This window comes from Molossus molossus, unplaced genomic scaffold (genome assembly GCF_014108415.1).
Source record: "Molossus molossus isolate mMolMol1 unplaced genomic scaffold, mMolMol1.p scaffold_m16_p_9, whole genome shotgun sequence".
In the NCBI taxonomy this organism is placed as follows: Eukaryota; Metazoa; Chordata; class Mammalia; order Chiroptera; family Molossidae; genus Molossus; species Molossus molossus.
In genome coordinates this window covers 97,973,075-97,998,905 of record NW_023425403.1, presented here as the reverse complement: position 1 = coordinate 97,998,905, position 25,831 = coordinate 97,973,075, and the positions used below count along the sequence as shown (strand labels likewise).

Here is a 25,831-nt window from a genome sequence, read left to right as displayed (position 1 = left end):
ACATACAATCTTCCAAAACAGAATCAAGAAGAATCAGAACACCTGAATAGGCCAATAACAAGTGACAAAATTGAAGCAGTGATAAAGAGAAACTCCCAACAAAAGCCCTGGACTGGATGGCCTCACAGGTGGGCTTTACCAAACATTCAAAGAAGAATTAACACTAGTACTCCTCAAACTATTCCAAAAACTTTAAGAGGAGGGAAAACTTCCAAGATTTTTTCATGAGGCCAGCATAGTCCTAATTCCAAAACCAGATAAATATACTATAAAGAAAGAAAATTACAGGCCAATATTTCTGATGAACATAGATGCTAAAATCCTCAACAAAATATTAGCAAGTATCAGCAATACATTAAAAAGATCACATACCATGACCAAGTGCGATTTGTTCTGTGGATGCAAGGATAGTTCAATATACACAAATCAGAAAACATGGTACACCACATAAACAAAATGAAGTATAAAAATTATATGATTGTATCAATTGAAAAATCATTTGACAAAATCCAGCACCCTTTTATAATAAAAACTCTCAGCAAAGTGGGAATAGAGGGATCATACCTCAAAATAATAAAGGCCATATATGACAAATCTAAAGCTACTATTACACTCAATGGCAAAAACTAAAATTATTTCCCATAAGATCAGGCCTAAGGCAGGATTGTCAGCTTTCACCACTCTTATTTAACATAGTAGTGAAAGTCCTAGCCACAGAGATCAGACAGGAAGAAGAAGACGAAGGAGAGGAAGGAGAAGGAGAAGGAGAAGGAGAAGGAGAAGGAGAAGGAGAAGGAGAAGGAGAAGGAGAAGGAGAAGGAGAAGGAGAAGGGAAGAAGAAGAGAAGAAGAAGAAGAAGAAGAAGAAGAAGAAGAAGAGGAAGAGGAAGAGGAAGAAGAAGAAGGGAGGAGGAGGAGAAGGAGGAGCATTAAAACTGGAGAGGAGGAAGTAAAATTGTATTCACAGATTACATAAAAATTAAAACCCTAAAGACTCCACCAAAAATCTACTAGATTTAATAAATAAATTTGGCAAAGTAGCAGGATACAAAATTAACACCGAAAATTAATCTTATTTTTATACACCAATAATGAGCACTCAGAAAATGAAACTAAAGAAACAATCCCGATTTATTTTTCCAAAATGGCGGCAGAGTGAATGGAAGCTACACAGACCATCTCCCAGGACTAAACTGGAATTACAACTAAAACACAGACAAATCAATGGAAAAAAGCAACAGAAGAGCAGCTTGAGAGGACCATATAACCAGGGACACTGACTCGATCCTGGTAGGATTGTGAAGGCGTGAGACAGGGGCTAGGAGCCCACGATCGGCAGCTCGGCAGTGGCCTGAGCTGTGAGCAGCACCCTTGGGTTAAAGTCACAAGTGGCTCCATAGCCCAGAGCCGGGACAGAGGTTAAAATAGCGACAGCCAGGGCTCTGGCAGAGGGAGGGCATACTGGACTGGAACTTTGTGGGGACACTCAGGATTTGGGGGGTGCTCAGAGCTTTTGCTGAGTTGCAGCCACACAGGACGGTGGCCATATTGCTCCTTCCCAGAGCTCTAGGGAGAGGCAGCAGTCCCTTCCTCAATGGCTGTGGGCCATTGAAATGCAAATTGAGGCTCATTAGCAACTAGCATTTGCCCCACCCTCAGGAAATCCCCTTATGCTGAGCACCTGAGGGAGTTTTTCAATCAATTAACAACCTAAAACTCTTCAAGTAACCTGGACTGCTAGCCTTCAGGCAAAAAAACTAGAGCATAACAGTACCATTCCTGGGTGAGCAACTCTAACCAGGAAAAAAAGACTTGACAGTGGTGTTTAACTTGGGTCCTCCCTCACTCATCTAAACCCACGAGAGGGAGCCACAAACAGCAGAACACCAATACCCACAGGCAAAACTTGGAAGGCTCCAAAGCCCACTGTGATAGCCAAAATAGTGAAACACAGAAACAAAAGCCAAATGAAAGAACAAGAGACCTGCACCGAAGATGATATCAATGTGGAGCAGTTAGGCATGTTTACAGAGCAAGAATTCAGAGCCATGATCTTGAGGAAGCTCAACAGCATGAGTAAGGACATGGGGATGCTGAAAATAAACCAATTAGAAATTAAAAACCACCAGGAAGAGATCAAGAGTGACATATCACAAATAAAGAACACATTGGAAGGTCTAAAGAGCAGAGAAAGCTGAGGACCGGATCAGGAGACAGGGTAGAAAAAAATCAACCAATCAGAAAAACAAAAGGAAAAAACGATTAAAAAACAGGAAGACAGCTTAAGAGAACTGTGGGACAACTGGAAACATAATAATATTCGCATCATAGGAGTCCCCAAAGAAGAAGAAAATGAGCATGGGTTAGAGAATATATTCAAAAAATAGTGACAGAAAACTTCCCTAATTTGGTGAAGGAAGAAGTCACTCAAGTTCAAGAAGCACAGAGAGCCCCAAGTAAGAAGAACCCAAACAGGTCCACACCAAGACACATACTAATAAAACTACCCCAAATTAAAGACAAAGAGAGAATCCTAAAAGCAGCAAGAGATAAGCAACAGGTTACCTACAAAGGAAACCCCTAAGGCTCTCAGCTGACTTCTCACAAGAAACACTACAGGCCAGAAGGGAATGGCATGAAGTAATCAAGGTCATGAAAAACAAGGATCTAAATCCAAGACTACTACCCAGGACGGCTATCACTCAAAATAGAAGGTCAAATAAAGAGCTTCCCAGACAAAAAAAAAAGGCTAAGGGAATACAATAGCACCAAACCAGCACTACAAGAAATGTTAAAAGGACTGCTGTAATTAGTAAAAGAAATAGGAAGAAAAATATAACCAAACTAAACAAAAAAGGCAATAAATAAGTACATATCAATAATCACCTTAAATGCAAATGGAATGAATGCTTTAATAAAAAGACACAGAGTAGCTGATTGGATAAGAAAGCATGACTCATCTATATGTTATTTACAAGAGACCCACCTCACAACAAAAGACTCACATAGGTTGAAAGTGAAGGGATGGAAAAAATTTTCCAAGCAAATGGAGAGCAAAAAAAAGCTGGGGTAGCAATACTCATATCTGATAAAATAGATTTAAAATGAAGACCATAACTAGAGACAAAGAAGGCCACTACATAATATTGAAAGGATCTATCCAACAGGAAGATATAACCTTGATTAACATATATGCACCCAATATAGGAGCACCAAAATATATTAAAAATCTTTTGAAGGACTTCAAAGGAGAAATCGACAACAGTACAATCATAGCAGGGGACTTCAACACCCCGTTGACACCACTGAATAGATCCTCTAGACAAAAAATTAGCAAGGAAACAGAGACTCTAAATGAAGCCCTAGATCAAATGGATTTAATAGATATCTACAGAGAATTACACCCCAAAACTACAGAATACACATTCTTCTCAAATGCACATGGGACATTCTCAAAGATAGACCACATGATAGGACACAAACTAAATCTCTACAAGTTCAAGAAGATTGAAATCATATTAAGCATCTTCTCAGATCACAATGGTATGAAACTAGAAATCAATTGCAACAAAAACATGCAAAGGCATTTGGAAACATGGAGGCTAAATAGCATGTTATTAAACAATGAATGGGTTACCAAGGAGATCAAGGAAGAAATTAAAAACTTCCTGGAACACAAAATCTATGGGATGCAGCAAAAGCAGTTCAGAGAGGGAAGTTCATAATACTACAGGCCTACCTCAAGAAGCGAGAAAAAGTTTTAATTGACTGTCTAACCTCACAACTTAAAGAACTGGAAAGCAAACAAAAAGACAACCCCAGAGCAAGTAGAAGGAAGGAAATAGTCAAGATCAGAGCAGAAATAAATGACATAGAGACCAAAAAAACAATTCAAAGGATCAATGAAACAAAGAGCTGGTTTTATGAAAAGATAAACAAGATTGATGGACCCTTAGATAGACTCACCAAGAAACAAAGAGAGAGAACCCAATTGCACAAAATCAGAAATGAAAGAGGAGAGGTAACAACTGACACCACAGAAATACAAAAGATCATTAATAGCTACTATGAACAATTATATGGCAACAAATTCGACAATCTAAGTAAAATGGACAAATTTCTAGAAACACACAGTCTCCCAAAACTGGACTGGGAAGAGATAGAAAACTTGAACAGACCAATAACAACTAAGGAAATTGAACAGGTAATCGAGACTATCCAGCAAACAAAAGCCCAGGCCCAGATGGCTTCACGGGGGAGATTTGCCAAACATTCAAAAAAGAACTAACACCCATTCTCCTTCAACTATTTCAAAAAATTCAAGAAGAAGGAAGACTGCCAAACTCATTTTATGAGGCCAGCATAATTCTAATTCCAAAACCAGAGAAAGACACTACAAAGAAAGAAAAGTACAGGCCAAGATCCCTGATGAATATAGACGCCAAAATTCTGAACAAAATACTAGCAAATCGGATCCAGCAATACATCAAAAAAATTATTCACCATCACCAAGTGGGAATCATCCCAGGGATGCAAGGCTGGTACAATATTTACAAATCAATAAATGTGATACACCGCATAAACAAAATGAAGAATAGAAACCACATGATCATATCAATAGACACTGAAAAAGCATTTGACAAAATCTAGCATCCATTTCTGATAAAAATGCTTAGCAATGTGGGAATAGAAGGAACATATCTCGACATAATAAAGCCCATATATGAAAGAACTACAAGCACCATCATACTCAATGGGCAGAAACTAAAAACATTTCACTTAAGAACAGGAATGAGACAGGGATGTCCACTTTCGCCACTCTTATTTAACACAGTACTGGAGGTCTTAGCCACAGCAATCATACAGGAAGAAAAATAAAAGGGATCCAAATTGGAAAGGAGGAAGTGAAACTGTCATTATTTGCAGATGACATGATATTATACATAGAAAACGCTAAAGACTCCATCAAAAATCTACTAGACTTAATAAATGAATTTGGCATTGTAGCAGGATACAAAATTAATGTCAAGAAATTGATGGCATTCTTATACACCAATGATGAAAGAGGAACAAAAAGAGAACCTAAAAAATAACCCCATTTACCATTGTGGTAAAAAAAAAAAAAAAAAAAGATACCTAGGAATAAACTTAACCAAGGAAGTAAAGGACCTATTTCCAGAAAACTACAGGACATTCAGGACATTGAAAAAGAAATAGAGGAAGATATAGAAAAGTAGAAGCACATACCTTCTTCATGGATTGGAATAATTAACATCATTAAAATGTCCATATTACCCAAAGCAATCTATAGATTTAATGCAATCCCCATCAAAATACCAATGGCATACTTCACAGAACTAGAACAAATACTTCAAAAGTTCATATGGAACTAAAAAAGACCCCAAATAGCCACAGCAATTTTGAAAAAAGAGGACAAAGTAGGTGGGATCACAATACCAGATATCAGGTTATACTACAAAGTGACTGTAATCAAAACAGCTTGGTACTGGCACAAGAACAGGCATATAGACAAGTGGAACAGAATAGAGAACCCAGAAATGCACCCAAGGCAATATGCTCAATTAATATTTGACAAAGGTGGCAAGAGCATACAGTGGAGTAAAGACAACCTCTTTAATAAATGGTGTTGGGAAAATTGGACAGCTACATGCAAAAAAAAAAAAAAAATGAAACTAGACCATCAACTTACACCATATACAAGAATAAACTCAAAATGGATAAAACACTTAAATGTGACCCATGAATCCATAAAAATTCTAGAAGAAAATATATGCAACAAAATTTCGGACACCATATGGAGCAGAATTTTCACTGATACATCACCTAAGGCAACAGAAACAAAGGAAAAAATGAGCACATGGGACTACATCAAAGTAAAAAGCTTCTGCACAGCAAAAGAAACAACCGTCAAAATGGAAAGGCAATCCACTCTATGGGAGAATATCATTGCCAATGATACATCAGATAAGGGGTTAATTTCCAAAATATATAGACTATTCATACAATTCAACAAAAGGAAGACAAAGAACCCAAGTAAAAAATGGACAGAGGAGCTGAATAGACACCTCTCCGAAAAGGACATACAAATGGCCAAGAGACATATGAAGAAATGCTCAACATCACTAATCATCAGATCGATGCAAATTAAAACTATGAGGTACCACCTCACACCTGTCAGAATGACTGTCATCAACAAATCATCAAACAACAAGTGTTGGCGAGGGTGTGGAGAAAAGGGGACTCTAGTACACTCCTGGTGGGAATGCAGATTGGTGCTGCCACTGTGGAAAACAATATGGTGCTACCTCAAAAAATTAAAAATTAAACTTCCATTTGACCCAGTGATCCCCCTTCTAGGAATATACCCTAAGAAGCCTGAAACACCAATCAGAAAGAATATATGTACCCCCATGTTCATAGCAGGACTGTTTGCAATAGCTAAGATCTGGAAACAGCCCAAGTGTCCCTCAGTAGACAAACTGATAAAAAGGCTGTGGTACATATACACAATGGAGTACTATACAGCTGTAAGAAAGAAAGATCTCTTATCCTTTCAGACGACATGGAGGGACCTGTAAAGTATTATCCTAAGTGATACAAGCCAAGCAGAAAAAGACTAATACCACATGATCTCACTTATATATGGAATATAATGAATATAACAGTCTGAGGAATAGGGTAGAACCAGAAACACGGAAGTAGGGTACAGACTGCCAACCCTCAGAAGAGGGCGTGGTGGGGGGTGGGAAGAGATAAACCAAAGAACTTATATGCATATATGCATAACCAATGGACATGGACAACAAAGCCGCGGATGGGGCAGGGGGGATGGGGATGAGGGTGTCCATGGGGGATAAAAAGGAGAAACATCTGTAACAAAAATAAAATTAAATAAAAAAAAGAAACAATCCCATTACCATTGCAAAACACACACACACATACATATGTGTGTGTGTGTGTGTGTGTGTGTGTAAAATCTGGGAATAAACTTAAACAAAGGGGTAAAAGACCTGTACTTGGAAAACTGAGGACATTGAAAAAGTAAATCAGGAAATACACAAAAAAGTGGAAGCATATACTGTGTTCGTGTATTGGAAAAATTAACATCATTAAAATGTCCATATGACCCAAAGAAATCAGTAGAATTAAAGCATTCCCTATTAAAATACCAATGGCATATTTCACAGATTTAAAACAAATACTCCAAAAATTTATATGGAACCACAAAAGACCCCAAATAGCCACAGAAATCTTGAGGAAGAAGAACAAAGTTGGGAGGATCACAATACCAGATATCAAACTATACTACAAAGTTATTGTAATAAAAACAGGCTGGCACTTGCACAAGAACAGACATATAGACTAATGAAACAGAACAGAGATTCCAGAAATCAACCCATGCCAATTTGCAATGCCCATTATTTCTTTTATTTTAGTTAGAGTTTTTAAGTATGTTACAAAACATATGATAATAAAGAACAGTATAATGAACCCCTATATACCTGGTCCCCAGATTCTATAATTATATTTTATTTTTATGCTTATGTTTTTATTTTATTGATTTTTAGAGAGAGAGGAAGGGAGAGACAGAGAGAAACATTGATTTTGTTGTTCCACTTATTTATGAATTCATTGATTGATTCTTATATGTGCCCTGACCAGGGATAAAACCCACAATGTTGGTGTATCAGGACAATGCTCTAACCAAGTGAGCTACCCTGCCAGGGCCTTTTGTTCTTGTTTAATTTCTCTCTCCTCTTTCCTCACTTCTTCCGTCTCTCCATCCCTCTTCTGTTCTCTCTCTCTAGTGCTGGCTATCTTTAGACCCTTTTAATCATTATAATAGCTACCATTACTTACTATTTACTATGTATCAGGCATTCTACTACACATTTTAATATGCATGAATTCATTTTATTTTTATAACTATCTTCTAAGGTAGGTATTATCATTCCCATTTTACAGATGGGAAGACTGAGGTTTAGAATGATTATGTGACTCACCCAAGTGGGTTAGCAATGGTCCTAAGATTCAAATTCAGGACAATTTAATGTTAATTATTTCATTATTATCAGCGGCATAATAACATACACACTTTGAGGAACTGTTCTACAGCATTTGTAAGTTTATTGTGGTTTTCAAATTTTATTTCAAAATGCTATCTTGTAGTAATTACCTCTTATTTTTTTAAAGTAGATATCACAGTAGAGATGTATAAATTGATAAAATCAAACAAATCAATTTATCTATCATAGTTTTGAGCTCCATTATATCTCACTGATGTGATTGCCTTTTCCAATCACCTACAGGCTTGCTTGACTCCCCTGGTTTTTTCTCCAGTATTTCTTCACCGTACCTATATCACTGTTTTTGGAGTTTCCTTTTCTGAACTTTTTTTTTTCCTTCTTCATTTCAGTTATTTTGTTATTTATCTGGTAAGCCTGGCAGGGAAGTTTCTCTTCCACCATTTTCTTATAAGCAAAACATATGTATTTTAGGAAATAAGAAATTCTAAAGACTTTACCTTTATAAGCATACTGATAATATTAAATATGAGTACTGTTTACATTAGAGTTCAGTAAATCTAACAAATATGATTAAGTTAAAAATACTATTTCTAAGTAACGATGGTGATGTGAGCACCAATGGTAGATTGAAAAACTTCAACCTATGCATCAAACACATGGAAATTATGGAGAAAAAGCATGGCTGAACTCAAACAGAAAAAGGCAGGAAAAACTCACAGGATCAGAAATGGAGAGCAGAATCAGACTGGTGAGTAGAAATTGAAGCCAAGAAACTCAAAATAAACTGTTATGGGAAAAAGGGTGTGAGAGAATTCACAGAATGCAGAAAATGAGATAAAAAGATGCACAGAATAATTGTGGCAAATATAAAAGACATAATCGAATGCCATAAATAAGTCCAAATATGTCAGCAATGACAATAAATACATTGAAAATGGAGATACTGAGATCATATTTTTAATGATGCAACTATATGCTGTTTCAAGAGACATACCTAAAACAAAATGACACAGAAAGATTTAATGTAAAATGATGAAAAATTTATAACGATTTCTGGTCAAGATGCCAGAGTAGGTAAAAGCCTCCTGTACAGCCCCCATTGGGGATCAAGCCCACAATCTGGGCATGTTTCCTGATCAGGAATTCAACTGAGACCTTTCAGTCCATGGGATGATATTCAATTCTCTGAGCCACACCAGCCGGGCCAATTGTTGGTTTTGTGTGTGTGTGTGTGTGTGTATGTGTGTGTGTGTGTGTGTGTGTTAAGTTGTATAAGTCCATTATATATTTTGGATATTAACATCTTATCTGATGTATCATTAGCAAATATGTTCTATTCTGTAGGTTGTCTTTTTGTTTTGTTGATGGTTTCCTTTGCTGTGCAAAACCTTTTTAATTTGATATAATCCCATGCGTTTGTTTTTCCTTTTGTTTCCTTTGCTCAAGGAGATATGTCCAAAAATATATGTATATTAGGAAGAACAGCATCACAGAGTTTGCTGCCTATGTTTTCTTCTAGGAGTTTTATGGTTTTGGGGTTGTACATTTGTCTTTAATCCATTTTGAGTTTATTCTTGTATGTGGTGTAAAAAAGTGGTTGGTCTAATTTCATTTTTTTGCATGTATTTGTCCAGTTTTCCCATCACCATTTATTGAAGAGACCGTCTTTACCCCATAGGTATTCTTGCCTCCTTTGTCATAGATTAATTGGCCATATAGGCATGGGTTTATTTCTGGTCTCTCTATTCTGTTCCATTGATCTATGTTTTCATTACAGCACCATGCTGTTTTGATTATTATAAGCTGATAGTGTAGTTTGATGTAAGGTAACATGATACCTCCAACTTTGTTTTTGTTTCTCAAGATTGCTGTGGCTATTCAGGGTCTTTTGTGCTTCCCTATTAATTTTAGGATTATTTATTTTAATCCTGTGAAAAATTTCATTGGTATTTTGATAGGGATTGCATTGAATGTATAGATTACTTTGGGTAGTATTTCTATTTTAACAATGTTAATTATTCTTATCCATGAGCATGCTTCCATTGATTTATATCTTCTTTTTCTTTCTTTAATGTCTTTTCTTTCTCACTGCCTTTGATAGGTTTTTATTCAAAATTAGCTGTCCACAGTGATTTGACCTTTATAGAATAAACAAATTTAAGTTTATTCCACAGACTTCTTTTCTTCTGTGGTGGGTTTCTTTTCTGTGGGCTTCCTCTTAGCTGCTGGTTTCTTGGTAGCCGCAGTCTTTTTTCCTATCAAAGGCTTCTGCTTTGTAACGCCAGCAGCCTTCTTTGTTTTCTTCCCTATCACAGGCTTCTTGCTTAGAACCTCCTTGTCATCTAATTTGGTTTCTAGTGCTGCTGCTGCTTTATCCACCCAGAGCTTGTGGTTCTTGGCCTAGAGAAGAATGGTGTTCAGGTGCATGGTCTTTGCATACAGGTTTAGCTTCAACATGATTCTCAGGTTTTTCAATGGATTCTTCTACAGGACTTTGCAATAAATTTCTTGTGTGTTGTTCGAAGGGCTCTTTGGATCTCTGGGCTTTTAAAGATTCTGCTAAGGTCTGTATCAAGCATCTTGTACATGGGAAGGTTGTAGTTACTCTTGTGGGAGGCAACTTTATGCCAAATGCCATACAGATAATCTAACTTGAGGAAAGCACTTTCAGTCTAAATGCAAAAATGGCCCCCATACCCACCAGGAACAAGTTTGCAAAATGTTCATTTTGCTTACATGAAGCAGAGTAATTCCTGGGATGTTTCTGAAGGCTTTGATATTATCATTGTCCTCATTATAGATGATGCAAGGTCCCTTGTGCTGGATACAAAAATGGTTTCTCCTTTTGTCCTTGCCAGCTCTCATTCACTGAGAGGCATAGACATTTTTTATATCATTCCAGGCCTTATGTTTCTTAAGAAGTAAAACAGGCTCCTTGATTTTCTTACAACTTTCAACTTTATCTTCAACCACCAAAGGAAGTTTATCTTCAATGCATTGACCTTTAGACATGATCAATGCTGGTAATGCTGAGGCAGCTGGGGCAGAGTGGATGGCATACCACTTCTGTGCTGTGTTCACCCTGCGCTGCCAGTGGCACCAGGTTTTTGTTGGCACAAACATGCAGCCCCCATGACACATATTTCCAAAAGCACCCTGTACAAAATTATGAGTTCCACCACCTTGAACTCTGGGAATTTGAGCCACAGCTCTGCCAGTATCCAAGACTCAGCACTTGTTTGATGACCTGCCAATTTACTGACATCATTGGGCTGTCTGTTGTTTTTGCACAAGTTGGTGTGAGCAAAGTTCACAGTATCTGGTGGAATGGGAGCCTTGAACACAGCAGGCAAAGTGACATTTTTGCCAGATGATCCCCCTTTTTGGAGTACACTGATACCAGTGGACTAGCACACACCATGGGGTGGAGGGGAGAAGGCCACACTCCTCTCAACTCAGTGGCTCCCACAGGAAAGCCTTTCTTTAATGTTTTGTAATTTTATGAGTACGTCTTTTGCCTCCTTGGTTAAATTTATTCCTAGGTGTTATAATAATTATGTATGGTGTCAGGTGGGTACTAGATTTATCAGGGTAATCACTTAAATTATATAAATGTCTAATCATTTTGTTTTACACCTGAAACTAATATAATATTGTATGTCAACTGTAATTAAATTTTTAAATGTAAAAATATAGTCATTAGTAACAACTCAATAAAAAAGAAGAAACCATTATTTAACAATAATGGTGAAAGAGTTTAACAGACCTTTTTCACATTCTGACATACTTTAAAAAAAAAGCAAGTATAAAGATTTGAGTAATCGAATTAATATGATTGATGATAGATAGACAGAAAGATCACCTGCACTTAAATATTGGAGAATACACATTGTTTTCTAGGTATGAGATTTATAGTTATACTTGAAATGGATCATATATTACACCACAAAGAAGTCTCAACCATTTGTGTAGAAGAGTTAACATAATAAGCCTGACTACTGTCAATAAGCCTGAGTTTAAGTTTGGTCTTTGCTGGCATCTATAAAACTGAATTTCAAGATTTTCACCATTCCCTGATAAGACTGGCTCATTGTGCCTAAACTATTTATGAAACAATATGGTTTATGCTGAACACTTGTTTTTCTTCTGGGAGTCTAGAATTTTGGTCCATGCTAGTTAGAAGGTGTCTATTTGACCAGCTCCCAATAAAAACCAAGGGCACTGGGTCTCTAACGAGCTTCCCTGCTAGAAAATACTTTACATGTGCTTTAAAAACACTCTGCTAAAGGAATCAATCACACCCTGTGTAACTACACTAGAGAAGACTCTTGGAAGCTTCTGCCTGGTTTCTTCTGGACTTTCCCCAGGCACCTTTTCTCTGTGCTGATTTTGCTTTATATCCTTTCACTGTAATACATCATAGCATAAATATGACCACATCCTGAGTCCTGCGAGCCCTCTGTGAATCACTAAATCTAGGGAGTGTCTTGGGGACCTCTGATAAAGTTGGTGGCAGAATTGGGATTTACTAAAGTTACCCTGACTCACTGAAGAATATAAAAAGCACTGTTTGTGAAAAGGAAGGATGAAGACATGGGTATGATGAAAGTATGATGCTGTTGTGAGAGGTCAAAGTCACCTATGGAATTGAAAACAACAGGTCCAACCATATGAGAGTTGTCTTACTGACTCTTTTGGCCAAGTTTGGCTATGCTGGGTAAAGTGAGTAAAAGTGCAACCCAGGTGATGTCGTTGATTTTTAATCCCCGCTCCAAGTAGGAGAAAGGGCCCAAACACTCCTAAAGGTTAGCTTTGAGTGGGCCCAAAATGTTAGGTGCTTACATTGCTCTTTTCTCCAAGTTGGAGAAAAAATGGTTAAATCAGGTCTCAGGGTGAAGCAATGCTTTATTTAAAACAGATGGTAAAAAAATAAAAGGTGAAAACTCTCTGGCTATTACTAAGAAATCATTATCAGTTGATGCTTCTCAAACTTAAATGGTGTATAGATCATCTGAAGATCTAACTAAAATGCAAATTCTAATTTAGTAGGTTTGAAGTGATTATGAGATTTTGCTTTTCTAAGTGGCTCCTAATTGATGCTGATAGTGCTATTCCATGGACCACACTTTTAATCTAAATCACTATCTCTGAACAAATACAATATAAAATCAATAATAAAAATATGGCTAAAACTCCTAAACACTCATTTAAAATAAATAAAAGTAATCCAGATTTGTAAACAAAATCACTTCTACGTAATCTGTTTAAAAATCAAGAGATTTGGTGAATTATTTTTGGGAGAATTAGTAGAATAATTACAATTTATTCAAAACTAAAGAAAAATAAAATAACAAAGTTAGCTAAAGTAGTATTAACAGAAAAATACATAGACTCTAAATACAGACAATAACGTTTAAAAATTTCAAATTAATGAATTGTTTTTCATTCAAGAAAGTAGTTTAAAAAAAACAAGTATACATAAAACAAGTAGAAAAAGTGATGTAAGTTGTTTTTTTTTTTCTTTTTCATTTATCTTCAGATAGAGCAGGAGGGAGAGAGGGGGGAAGAGAGAGAGAAAAACATCGATGAGTCTCATCGATTGGTCGCCACCCACATGACCCCAGTCGAGCCCCCGGGGACAAACTGCAAACTGCAATCGAGGTACATGCCCTTAGCGGGAACTGAACCCAGGACTCTCTGGTCCGTGGGCTGACACTCTAACCACTGAGCTAACTGGCCAGGGCAGTGATGTAAATTAATGAAACATAAATTAAAATAGAATGATTAATAACATTAAACATCAGTTTTTTCCCAAGAAACTAATACACAAACTTCTTGTAAACTGATTTTATAAAGGGAGGTACAAATATTAGAAATAAAAATGAGGGCAATATTACGGATACAGTAGGAATTTAAAAACACTGCATGAATAACTTTGTCAATCACTGTAAAACTTAAATTTAAAATTTCAATTAAAAAGCTTACTCAGGCCCTGGCCAGTTTAGCTCAGAAGTAGAGCATTGGCTCACAGACCAAGGAGTCTCAGGTTTGATTCCAGCCAAGGCCACCTACCTTGGTTGCAGTTTATCCCCGGCCCTCATTGGGGTCTTGCGGGAGGCAACCAGTCGATGTGTCCCTCTCACATCAATGTCTCTCTCTCTCTCCCTCTTTCTCTATCTGAAGATAAATAGAAAAAAATATATCCTCAGGTGAGGATAAAAAAAAAAAAAGCTTATTCAAGCCATGCTTGGTTGGGCTCAGCAGTTAGAGCATTGTACTGCAGACCTAAGGGTTGCAGGTTCAATTTTGGTCGGGGCGTGTATCTGGGTTGCAGGTTTGATTCCGCCCCGGTTGGGGTTGTGCAAGAGGCAATCAATCGATGTGTCTCTCTCATATTCTCTCTCTCTCTCTCTCTCTCTTCCTTCCACTCGATCTAAAAATCAATGGAAAATTATTAACAAAAATAATAAACATTGGTTTAAAAAAATTAAAATAACAGTAGTTTGATTTTTAACTTTTTGAGGTAACACCATAGCTTTTTCCACAGTGGCTGCACCAGTCTGCATTCCCACCAGCAGTGTACTGGAGTCCCCTTTTCTCCACACCCTAGCCAACATTTGTTGTTTGATGATTTGTTGATGGCGGCCATTTTGACAGGTGTGAGGTGATACGTCATAGTTGTTTTAATTTGCATCTCTCTGATGATTATTGATGTTGAGCATTTCTTCATATGTCTCTTGGCCATTTGTATGTCCTTTTTGGAGAGGTGTCTATTTAGGTCCTCTGCCCATTTTTTAATTGGGTTCTTTATCTTCGTTTTGTTGAGTTGTATGAGCACTCTATATATATTGGAAATTAACCCCTTATCTGATGCATCATTGGCGATTATGATCTTTTATATAGTGGGATCCCTTTCCATTTTGATGGTATTTCTTTTGCTGTGCAGAAGCTTTGGAGTTTGATGTAGTCCCATGCGTTCATTTTTTCCTTTGTTTCTGTTGCCTTAGGTGATGTATCAGTGGAAATTCTGCAGCATATGATGTCTGAAATTTTGTTGCCTGCATTTTCTTCTAGGATTTTTATGAAATCACAAGCTACATTTAAGTCTTTTATCCATTTTGAGTTTATTCTTGTGTATGGTGTCAGTTGGTGGTCTAGCATCATTTTTTTACATGTAACTGTCTACTTTTTCCAACACCATTTACTAAAGAGACTGTCTTGATTCCACTGTATGCTCTTTCCACCCTTGTCAAATATTAATTGAGCATGTTGTCTTGGGTCCATTTCTGGGTTCTCTATTCTGTTCCATTGATTTATGTGCCTGTTCTTTTGCCAGTACCAGGCTGTTTTGATTGCAGTGGCTTTGTAGTATAATCTGATGTCTGGTAATGTCTTTTATAATTTTTAACATAATAGGCAAAAAAGAAAAACTCCCAAGTTATTTGATAATACTAGTATAACTGATGCTCAAACTGCACAAATATAATAGAAGAAAAAATAATTTTATACTTGTCTCACTTATGAATATAGATGTAAAAAAATTGATTAAAATTTCTTCAGAGTGACTCTCACAATGTAGAACAAATATATATCACCATCAAGTGCCATTTATCTCAGGAATGCAAGGATCATCTTATATCAGAAATCTATATCATATTTACAAATTAAAAGCATACCTTGTAATCATCTCAGTGAGTGCAGAAAAAAGTATTCACTAAATTTAGTATATATTCATAATTAAAAAAAAAAAAACTAGGAAACTCCCTTAATTTGATGAAGGAAATCTACCAAAATAACTACCAGGTACATCATATTACTGATAAAATGTTGACAGCATTTTCTTTAAAGCCAGGAACTACACATAAATGTACATTACTCACTGCTTCTATTAACACTGTATTACAGGGTTTAGCCAGTGTATTAAGGTGAGCAAAAGAAACAAAAACTATAGGGATAAGAACAGAAGAGACAAACTTTCATTATTTTCAGAATATTAAAATCCAATTACATCTGTAGACTAACTCCTAAAACTAATGAGAGACTTCAGGAAGATTGCTAAATACAAGGTCAAAAAAAAAAAAAAAGCCAATAGCTAAATGAAGGATGTAGGTTGAAATCTTTAGAGTAATTAATAAAGGCATATAAAACCAGTCTAGAACTTCCAAGCTAATGGTGGTGGATGGGAAGGAGAAATTACATTGTAAAATATTTCATCAAACCAAAATAAAATGTCACTAAAGATATAGAAGATTTGAATCAATAAATTAACCAATGACTTAATGGACACATTTAGAACACTGTTCATAATAATGCATAATATACTTTCTTTTCAAGTGCACAGAAAATATTTGATAAAATTGACCAAATTCTGGCCATAAAACTAGTAAACAAATTTCAAAGAACTAAAAGAATATATAATATGTTCTCTAAGTATAATGCAGTACAACCAGAAATCAATAACTAAAAGTAATTATGATGATGGTTTCTTATTTTGCCCTTGCCAGCTCTCTCTCTCTCTCTCTCTCTCTCTCTCTCTCTCACACACACACACACACACACACACACACACACACATTCCTTAAAGTAGTTGGTGAGATGATGAAACTTTGACAGCAGGAACAGAACAAGGATGTCTGCTATTACTACCTCTAATTCAACACTGCACTGAAGTTTCTAGCCAGTGTTAGGGGAGAGAAAAGAATTGAAAAGGTAAAAATACAATTCATTATCTTTATATGATATAATTGTTTACTATAAAATGAAATAAAAATTTATAGATAAATTAGTAGATTTAAGAAGAGTTTAATAAAGTTGCTGATTGCAAGTTTAATAAAATAAATTGCATTTAGAATAACAAAAACACTTAGATAAATAAAAAATTTTAAAGAATATAATTAATATTTGTATAAAAATATCAAATATCTATGAATAAATCTAACAAAAATATACAAGCTTTATATACAGAAAATGAAAAAAATTATAAAGAGAGATTGAAGAACACCTAACTAAATGAGGGGCTATCTCCCTTCATGGATAGAAGACTCAATATTGTAAAGATTTCAGTTCTCTTCAATCTGCATATTCAATGCAATGTAATCATCTCAGTAAGTGCAGGAAAAAGTACTCATTAAAATTCAGTATATATTCATAATTTTAAAAATAAAGAAAAACTAGGAAACTTCCTTAACTTGATGAAGAAAATCTACCAAAATAACTACCAGGTACATTATCATAAACAAAATGGAATCAAGTGTGTATGTGTGTGTGTGTGTGTGTGTGTGTAATTTGACTAGTTGATTATTAAATTTATATGGAAATGTAGATGGCCTAATAAGACCCAAACAATTGTGAAGAAGAGCAAGATGAGTAGAGTCCTTCGACTGGAAATCAGGAATATTAGTAAGCTATAGTAAGTAAGATAGTTGTGCTACTGGCATACAGATAAAGGAAAGACCAATGAACAGAATAGAAAGTTCAGAAACAGACCATGTCCTGCAGAACAGTAAAGAAATGAAAGTCCAATCAGTCTGCTGAAACAATTGGATAGTCATATGAAAAAAGATGAAACTTGACCCTTTCCTCACACCACACATAAAAATCAATTTCAAATGGAATAAACCTTCTATAAGATTATATAGGAAAATGCCTTTTAAACACACAAGGACACAAAAACACCTTATAAAGAGAAAGAACAATATAGTGCATTGAACGTCTGTTAACCAAATGATACTCATAAGTGAAAGAAAAAGAAAATTACAGTGCAGTACATATAACAAATAACAGGGTTGAAATCTGGAATACATTAAGAATTCATGGATAAAAAAAAGAATTCATATTCAGTCAACTGGGAAAAAAATAAGGAAATTAAACAAACCTTTACAACAAAAGGTGGTTAATAAACCTATGAACACTTTCTCCACCTTATTAGTAATCATAGAAATGCAAATGAAAAAAGCCATCATGAGATATAACTACACACCCACCCAATGACTAAAAGTACAAAGATATGGTAAAGATGTGGAACATAGACTTTTCTACATTGCCAGTGGAGTGTAAATCTGTACAACTGTTTCAGAACACAGATGACATTATCTACAAAAGTTTGAGATTCATTAACTTAAAGCACAATGATTTTAGTCCAAGGTATATACTCAATAGAAAGGGGGGCACAAGAAACATATATTTCATAGCGGCATTATTTATAAGAGTAAAAACTGGAACCAATCCAAATGTAACAGAAAAAAAAGTTTCCATTTGCAGTGGCAATATGCCTAAGAATAAATTAAACAGAAGATATTTAAGACCACCATGAAAAAAAGTATAAAATAATATTGAAAGGAAGATGATTTAAATAAATAGAAAACTATTTGGTAAAACTTAATATTGTCAGTTTTTTCAAATGAATCTACAAACTTGACACAGTTCCAATAAAAATTCTAAACATATTTTAATGTAGAACTTGATAAAATGATTCTAAAATTAAATGTAAGAAGGGGCAAGACCATTCTGTATTAATCAAAATATATTAAAAACTATAAAATTATAACAGTGTGGTTGAAGAATTCAAAAATAGTCCCAAACATTTGTGAAAACTTGGTATATGGCTGAGAAGGGATTACAAGTCAATGAAGAATGCAATCGAGTGTGTTGGGACAATGGTCTAACCATATGTAAAAAACAAACAAACAAAAACTCCTTCTCAAATTCCAGTGAGCTTAAAGACCCAAATGTAAAAAATTAAATTTTAGTATTTTATAAGTAGAATATCTTTACTACGTTATTGTACAGGTGGATTACTTTAACATGACAAGCACAAACCACAAACACAAAAAGGTTGATAAATTTCACAATGTAAATTACAAACATCTATATGATAAAATAAATCATAATCAAATGTAAAGGACAAGACAGTGGGAGAAGATATTGCAATATTAATTACTAATAAAAATTTAGCATTCAGATTATTTAAATAAGTCCCATAAATCAATAATAAAATATTTTGAGTATCACACTACCAGTAATGTGCAGGCACCAACTAATGAGAGCAAAAGCAATATGAATGACAACTTGAAAAAGATGTTACTCTAGTGCATACCAGCTGAATACCAGCCCTCCAAACAATCCCAAAGGAATGCCAATGAAAAACATGTGAACACAGAATAGTATGAATCCCCTCCCAATAACAACAACAACAAATTTTAATTTGAAATGAACACTTTCCTTCAGGCAGAGACTTTGCTTTAAATAACAGAAAACTGAGGTCAATTGCTTACACTAAGAGCCATGTGAAGTGGCCATTTTATAAGTAAAGAAAACTCAAAAACTGGCAATTCCAAATGGTTTAACCTCTATGTTCTTTATCCATGTATTGTAATTTGCCACTATATTCAGAATATTTCAGCCTGTGGAACTAACAATAGAACTTGCCTAATACTAATGGGCTTCAAACTAATTTTCATATAAGACTAAAACTTGATTCTATTCAATCATATAAGACAATTTTAAAGTATTGTGTTTTCCTGGAATTCAGTATAAAAAATATTTTACAGTTCACCAAAAATGTAATTCTTTGTCCAAAATTGTAGGGTTTGCTTAGATGACTATTAAAAGCCTAAAGCTGAATGAGAGAAAACCGATCTCAACTTAAATTGGTTGGATTTACAAATGGCTTTTAAAATTTCTTTACCCCCACTAAAACCAACTTCTTTGTATCATTATATTATAAACATTTCAGATAATTTTTGGTTTATGAAATAGCATTGCTATTGGCTATTTTAACCTTAAAAGGTCCTTACAAAGTTAAAGAAAAATCTTAAATAAAATAAAAGTTCTCTTACAGTTTCTAAAGTTAAAAAGTTTTTATTTTGACTGATATTTTTGCAAATCAAAAATGAAAAACCAAAATAGTCAGTAAAGAAGGGAAAATATGCTCAACCTTCCTTAGTTCTTTTATGCCTGTTTCCTTTCTTCCTCTTTCCCTATCTCCCTCTTTCCTTGTTTTCTTTCAGTCTTAAAGTTAATATTTTAAAATGTTAACAACTATTAATACTGATTAATAGCAGTATGTGTCTTGTTCTTTTATTTTAATACATTTTTCTAATTTCTTTAGAAAAAGAGAAATAAAAAAAATGTTTTTTACCTTTGCCTCCCTTACAGTGAATCACTACGATGTTTTTACTATCTTGAGCCATCCAATTCTGTACTTCTTTGGAAAATTCCAGCATCTCACTGATTTCAAATGTAAGATTTTTAGTTGAATAAAAAGACTTCCAAAAAATCAAGCCCCATGTATTTAGCCCACTTCTAACAGCCAACTTGGCATAAAACTTACCTCAAAGAAGGAACATTATGATCATCAATCATGATTCGACGGACCCTATAATGGAAGTACTTAGGATCATAAGCTTTTTCACCTAAAATAAATGATACATGGGTCATAGCTCTATACTTAATAAACATAGTAAACTATCAAGTTATGAATGTTATACTTTTCCATTAGAAATTCCTTATTCACCTTAAAAGGAGCTTTCTGTCAGTTCCTGCTACACTAAAAGACACTTAAGGGTCTCAAAAACATAAGGGTAGGAGTAGTTTGTCCATCTTTATAACCTAAGTCCAACTTATTTTAATTTGTTTAATAGGCCTTACTTTTAATTTTCTAGCAGGCTACTCATCACATTATGCTAGGGTAGTTAGACACCACAGAGCAGAAGTAAATGAGGCCAACAAAATTGCTTGCCCCCTGAAAATGTCTAATGTATAGAAAGAGGCAAAATCAAGAGTGACAGAGTAGTAAGCTGGAATATAATGTTTCCTATAGATTTTGTTTTTTTGTGTAGAGCCCTGCTCTCCTCACATCCCACCCCTAGTGGGTTAGAGAATGCATTAATTGAATGATCTGTCTTCAAAACACAAACTGGCAGGAAAAACAGAAGTAGTTTTCTAAACTTAATACCACTAAACTAGACTCTTCCTAACACAGCTCCACCTCCACTTCAGCCTCCTTGCCTACCCCACAGGGCACTTGGTGCTGGTGAGCTACCTTTTCCTACCAAGTAGGGCCAGCACAAGATGGGGATTTTTAAACTCACTTCCCACCACCACCAAATGCTTATGATTAAATAAAATGTAAAAATTGAGCCATCTTGTGTGTAGTGATCTGTTTTCTATATTTAGTAGGAAAATAGTCATATACATACTGCAAAGATTGTAGACTTGATAGTGGTTTCGATGCTTGGTATCCAGGAACCGTACAACTTCCTAAGAAAGATGGACATATCTTACATATATCCACATGACACCAACAAAACCCATTTTCTAGGAATAACCTAAAATGGTTATTACCTTTTATTCACTTGTCTCTCTCTTAGCACCTTTAAGGGGTGATTCAGGAAATATAAGGTTATGTATATTCCAAGAAATATCTAAGCACCTGATTGTTTCCCAATAACCTACAAAGTTGTATTAACCACTCTAATTGGCCTCTACTATAAATACATATTACTTAAGCTACCAGACGAAGAATTGAGATGGTTACCTAGCTTTAAGTAAGTTTGTTCCAAATCATTAATTCACAGTAATACATGGTTCTTATCTAGATCTAATACTGAATCGACATGTCTTTTAGATAATAATCTGGATATTACATTCTACCTACCCACTATTTAAATAAATAAATGCAAGAAGCATATGGTATGATTGCTTGTATATGCATGATAGAAAAAGATAAACACATTATATCAACTTTTAGGTAAGTGGTGGCAATATGGAGATTTTTTTGGATTCCTCTCTGTTTTCTTATTTTCTAAAATAAATATGTGTGTGTGTACATGTATATTTATGCAACGTGCATATATGTATAATTCTTAAAATAAGAAATCAGCAGTGATTATTTTTTAAAATACTGTTGCTATCACCACACTGATACATTTCAGCAAACTTATCCATCTGAAACACACACATACACACATGCATGTGTCTCTGTGCAACAAAAATGACTATTAAAAAGTTAAAAAATTGATTAGTATAGTACCCTCAGAACAATGTTTACTGGCTTAATATTGAGAAAAGTAAAATTAAGGTATCAAAGTGACAAATTTGTTAGTTGGTTAATCTCTGTCAAGTAAAAAAGATAAACATTCTGAGTCTGTATAATACTGGGTCAGGGAGGATAAATAGTCTTATTTACATAAAAAATGCATGGGGTCCCAGATGGATTGAGGAATGAAATATAAAAACCCACAAACATATCTAAGAAATTTAAGTGAACATTATTTAATTTTTTGATGAGCAAGAACTAAGTGTTAAATCAATGGAAGACCAACAGATTTAAGTGTGACCATAAAAACTTGAAATTTCTGTTTAAAAAATGCTGCACTACAACAAACAAAGAATAGAAGAGAAGATTTCTCATTAAAATTGAGTGAATGGGGACTCTGCCTAATATAATCTATAAATTAGTTATACTAGTATAAACCAATAACTCATCAATAATAATTTATATTGTAATCCCTCACCCTATAGCTAAATGGGCCAAAGACATAAATAAATTCACACACAAAAATCCACTGGCCAATAATCTACATAAAGAAATATTCACCTTCACCAATAAAGAAGTCAAAACGACAATGAAATGCCATTTTAACCCATGAAATTATTCCTTTACTTTTTAATAAGAAACTCCAATGCTGGCAAATATGGCACGAAAATAAAACCTTTGATTTATTGCTGATAGAATCCACTCAATTTGGCAATTTATACCAAGAACTGTAAACTATTCATGCTCTTTAACCAGATACTTTCACTCCTAGGAATCTTTTCAGAAAAACCTTTGGCCTTTGTGCCTTTCTTGCTGTGTTACTACTGATAATAGTAATACCTAAATTTCCAACATTAGAGGTTAATTACAGCACTAATGAATATCATACAACCATTAAGATATTGTCCTGAAAAATTCACTCTCTCAACAAGTAAATATTTCACAATGGTTAATTTATGAGCAAGCCTTCTTTAGTATACCCAATATAAGGATAGTCAGTGTTTTCTTTTATATGGAAAAATTAATGTGCCTGGATGTATAAAACTTTTTTTTATTTAATTAATTTATTTTTGTTACAGATGCTTCTCCTTTTTCTCCCACTGATTACCCTCTCCCCCCTCCCCGCCCTGTTCATTACTCATGCACACATGCATATAACTTCTGTGGTTTATCTCTCCCCCACCATCCCCTCTTCTGGGGATTGTCAGTCTGTACCCCACTTCCACGTCTCTGGGACTATCCCATTCTTCACAAATAAGTGAGATCATATGATACTTGTCTTTCTCTGTTTGGCTTGTTTCGCTTAGGATGATACTTTCCTGGTCCCTCCATTTCGTCTCAAAGGATAAGAGATCTTTCTTTCTTACAGCTGCATAGTATTCCATTGTATGTATGTACCACTACTGATGGACATTTGAGCTGTTTCCAGATCTTAGTTGTTGGATTTTGTGTTGTTGTGTGTCCATTTTCATTGTTTTCCAGGAAGTTTTCATTTTCTTCCTTGATCTCCATGGTAACACATTCATTGTTCAGTAACATGCTATTTAGCCTCCATGTGTTCCAATGTCTTTGCATGTTCTTATTGCAGTTGATTTCTAGATTCATACCATTGTGATCTGAGAAGATGCTTGATATGATTTTAATCTTCTTGAACTTGTCGAGACTTAGTTTGTGCCCTAACATGTGGTCTATCTTTGATAATGTCCCATGTGCACTTGAGAAGAATGAAATTATGCAGTTTTGGGGTGTAATTCTTTGTAGATATCTATTAAATCCATTTGATCTAGCACTTCATTTAGAGACTGTGTTTCCTTGTTAATTTTTTGTCTAGATAATCTATCCAGTGATGTCAGCAGGGTGTTGAAGTACTCTGCTATAATTGTATTGCTGTCGATTTCTCTTTTGAAGTCCTCCAGAAGATTTTTAATATGTGTCGGTGCTCCTATATTGGGTGCATATATGTTCACCTAGGTTATATCTTCCTGTTGGATAGATTCTTTCAATATTATGTAGAGGCCTTCTTTGTCTCTAGTTATGGTCTTCATTTTTAAATCTACTTTATCAGATAATAGTATTGCTACCCCAGTTTTTTTTGTTTTTTTTTTTTCATTTGCTTGGAATTTTTTTTTTTCTATCACTTCACTTTCAACCTATGTGAGTCTTTTGTTGTGAGGTGGGTCTCTTGTAAACAACATATATGTGAGTCTTGCTTTCTTATCCAGTCAGCTACTCTGTGTCTGCTTATTTGGTGCTAATATATTCCCTTAGTCTTTTTTTTTTTTTGGGGGGGGGGGTCTGGGAAGCTCTTTATTTGACCTTCTATTTTGAGTGACAGCCTTGCTGGGTAGAGTAGTATTGGATTCAGATCCTTGTTTTTTTATGACCTTGATTACTTCATGCCACTCCCTGCTGGCCTGTAGTGTTTCTGATGAGAAGTCAGCTGAGAGCCTTATGGGGTTTTCTTTGTAGGTTATCTGTTGCTTATCTCTTGCTGCCTTTAGGATTCTCTCTTTTTCTTTAATTTTTGGCATTTTAATTACTATCTGTCTTGGTGTGGGCCTGTTTTGCTTCTTCTTACTTAGGGCTCTCTGTGCTTCTTGAACTTGAATGTCTTCTTCTTTCACCATGTTAGGAAAGTTTTCTGTCACTATTTCTCCCAATAAATTCTCTAACCCTTGCCCATTTTTTTCCTTTTTGGGACTCCTATGATGTGAATGTTATTATATTCCCAGTTGTCCCACAATTCTCAGCTATCTTCCTGTTTTTTAATTGTTGGTTGCTTTTGGTTTTCTGATTGGTTAATTTTTTCTACCTTGTATTCTAATACACTGATCTGGTCCTCAGCTTCCTCTACTCTACTGATTAGTCCTTCCAATGTGTTTTTAATTTCTGCTATGTCATTCTTCATTTCCACTTGGTTGGCTTTCAATATTTCTATATCTTTACTCATGGTGCTGATGTTCTTATGCATGCTGTGGAGCTTCCTCAAGATCATGGCTCTGAACTCTACCTCTGATAATTTGTGTAGCTGCATTTTATTTATCTCATCTTCAATAGAGTTCTCTTGTTCTTTCATTTGGGATTTTTTTCTTTATTTCACCATTTTGGCTATGTCAGTGGGCTTAGGAGCCTGCCAAATTTTCCCTGTGGGTGTTGGTGTTCTGCTGTTTGTGGCTCCCTCTACTGGGTTTAGATAGGCCTGGGCGGGCCCACGTTAAATAACACTGTCCAGTCTTACTTTCCAGTAGATTTGCAAGCCCAGGAAAGGTTCAGTTATCCTCTAGCTTTCTCCTGGAGGCTAGTAGTCTCAGTTATTCAGTGTCTTGGAATGTAGCCCTGGTGTTCTGCATAAGAGGATTTGGAGAGTGAAATAGATGCTGGTTGTTAATGAGCCTCAATTTGCACTTCTTTGCCTCATTTGGAAAAGGCTGAATCTTTGAGGCAGGGAAGTGGAGGGGGGCTACTGCTTTCCCCACATCTCGGGGAAGGAGCACACTGTCTACCATCTTTTATGGCTGCAAATCAGCAAAACCTCTTGAGTGCCCTCCAAGTTCCGGTTGTACCCACAGAGTTGCAGCCCAGTCTGCCCTCCCTCTGGCATAATCCTCAAGTGAGTGGCTGTAGCTATTTTATCGTTCTGTCCTGGCTCTCTGCACTGTGGAGAGGGCTTGGCCTTTATTCCCCAAGGGTGCTGTTAACAGGTAAGACTGCTGCTGTCTGTGGGCTCCCAGCCCACCACCCTCTCG

General features: G+C 35.4%; 1 protein-coding gene across 1 annotated transcript in view; it reads right to left on the bottom strand.

Annotated features, from left to right (window-relative positions):
* LOC118622464 (phosphatidylinositol 3,4,5-trisphosphate 3-phosphatase TPTE2-like) overlaps window positions 1-25,831 on the bottom strand; it is a 97,337-nt gene that overhangs the window by 55,843 nt on the left and 15,663 nt on the right. The window contains exons 6-8 of the mRNA XM_036249810.1: window positions 21,247-21,307; window positions 20,379-20,460; window positions 20,187-20,275 (exon numbers count right to left, since the gene is read on the bottom strand). Of these exons, the coding sequence (XP_036105703.1) occupies window positions 20,187-20,275; window positions 20,379-20,460; window positions 21,247-21,307 (232 nt within the window). The remainder of the gene's footprint in view (window positions 1-20,186; window positions 20,276-20,378; window positions 20,461-21,246; window positions 21,308-25,831) is intronic.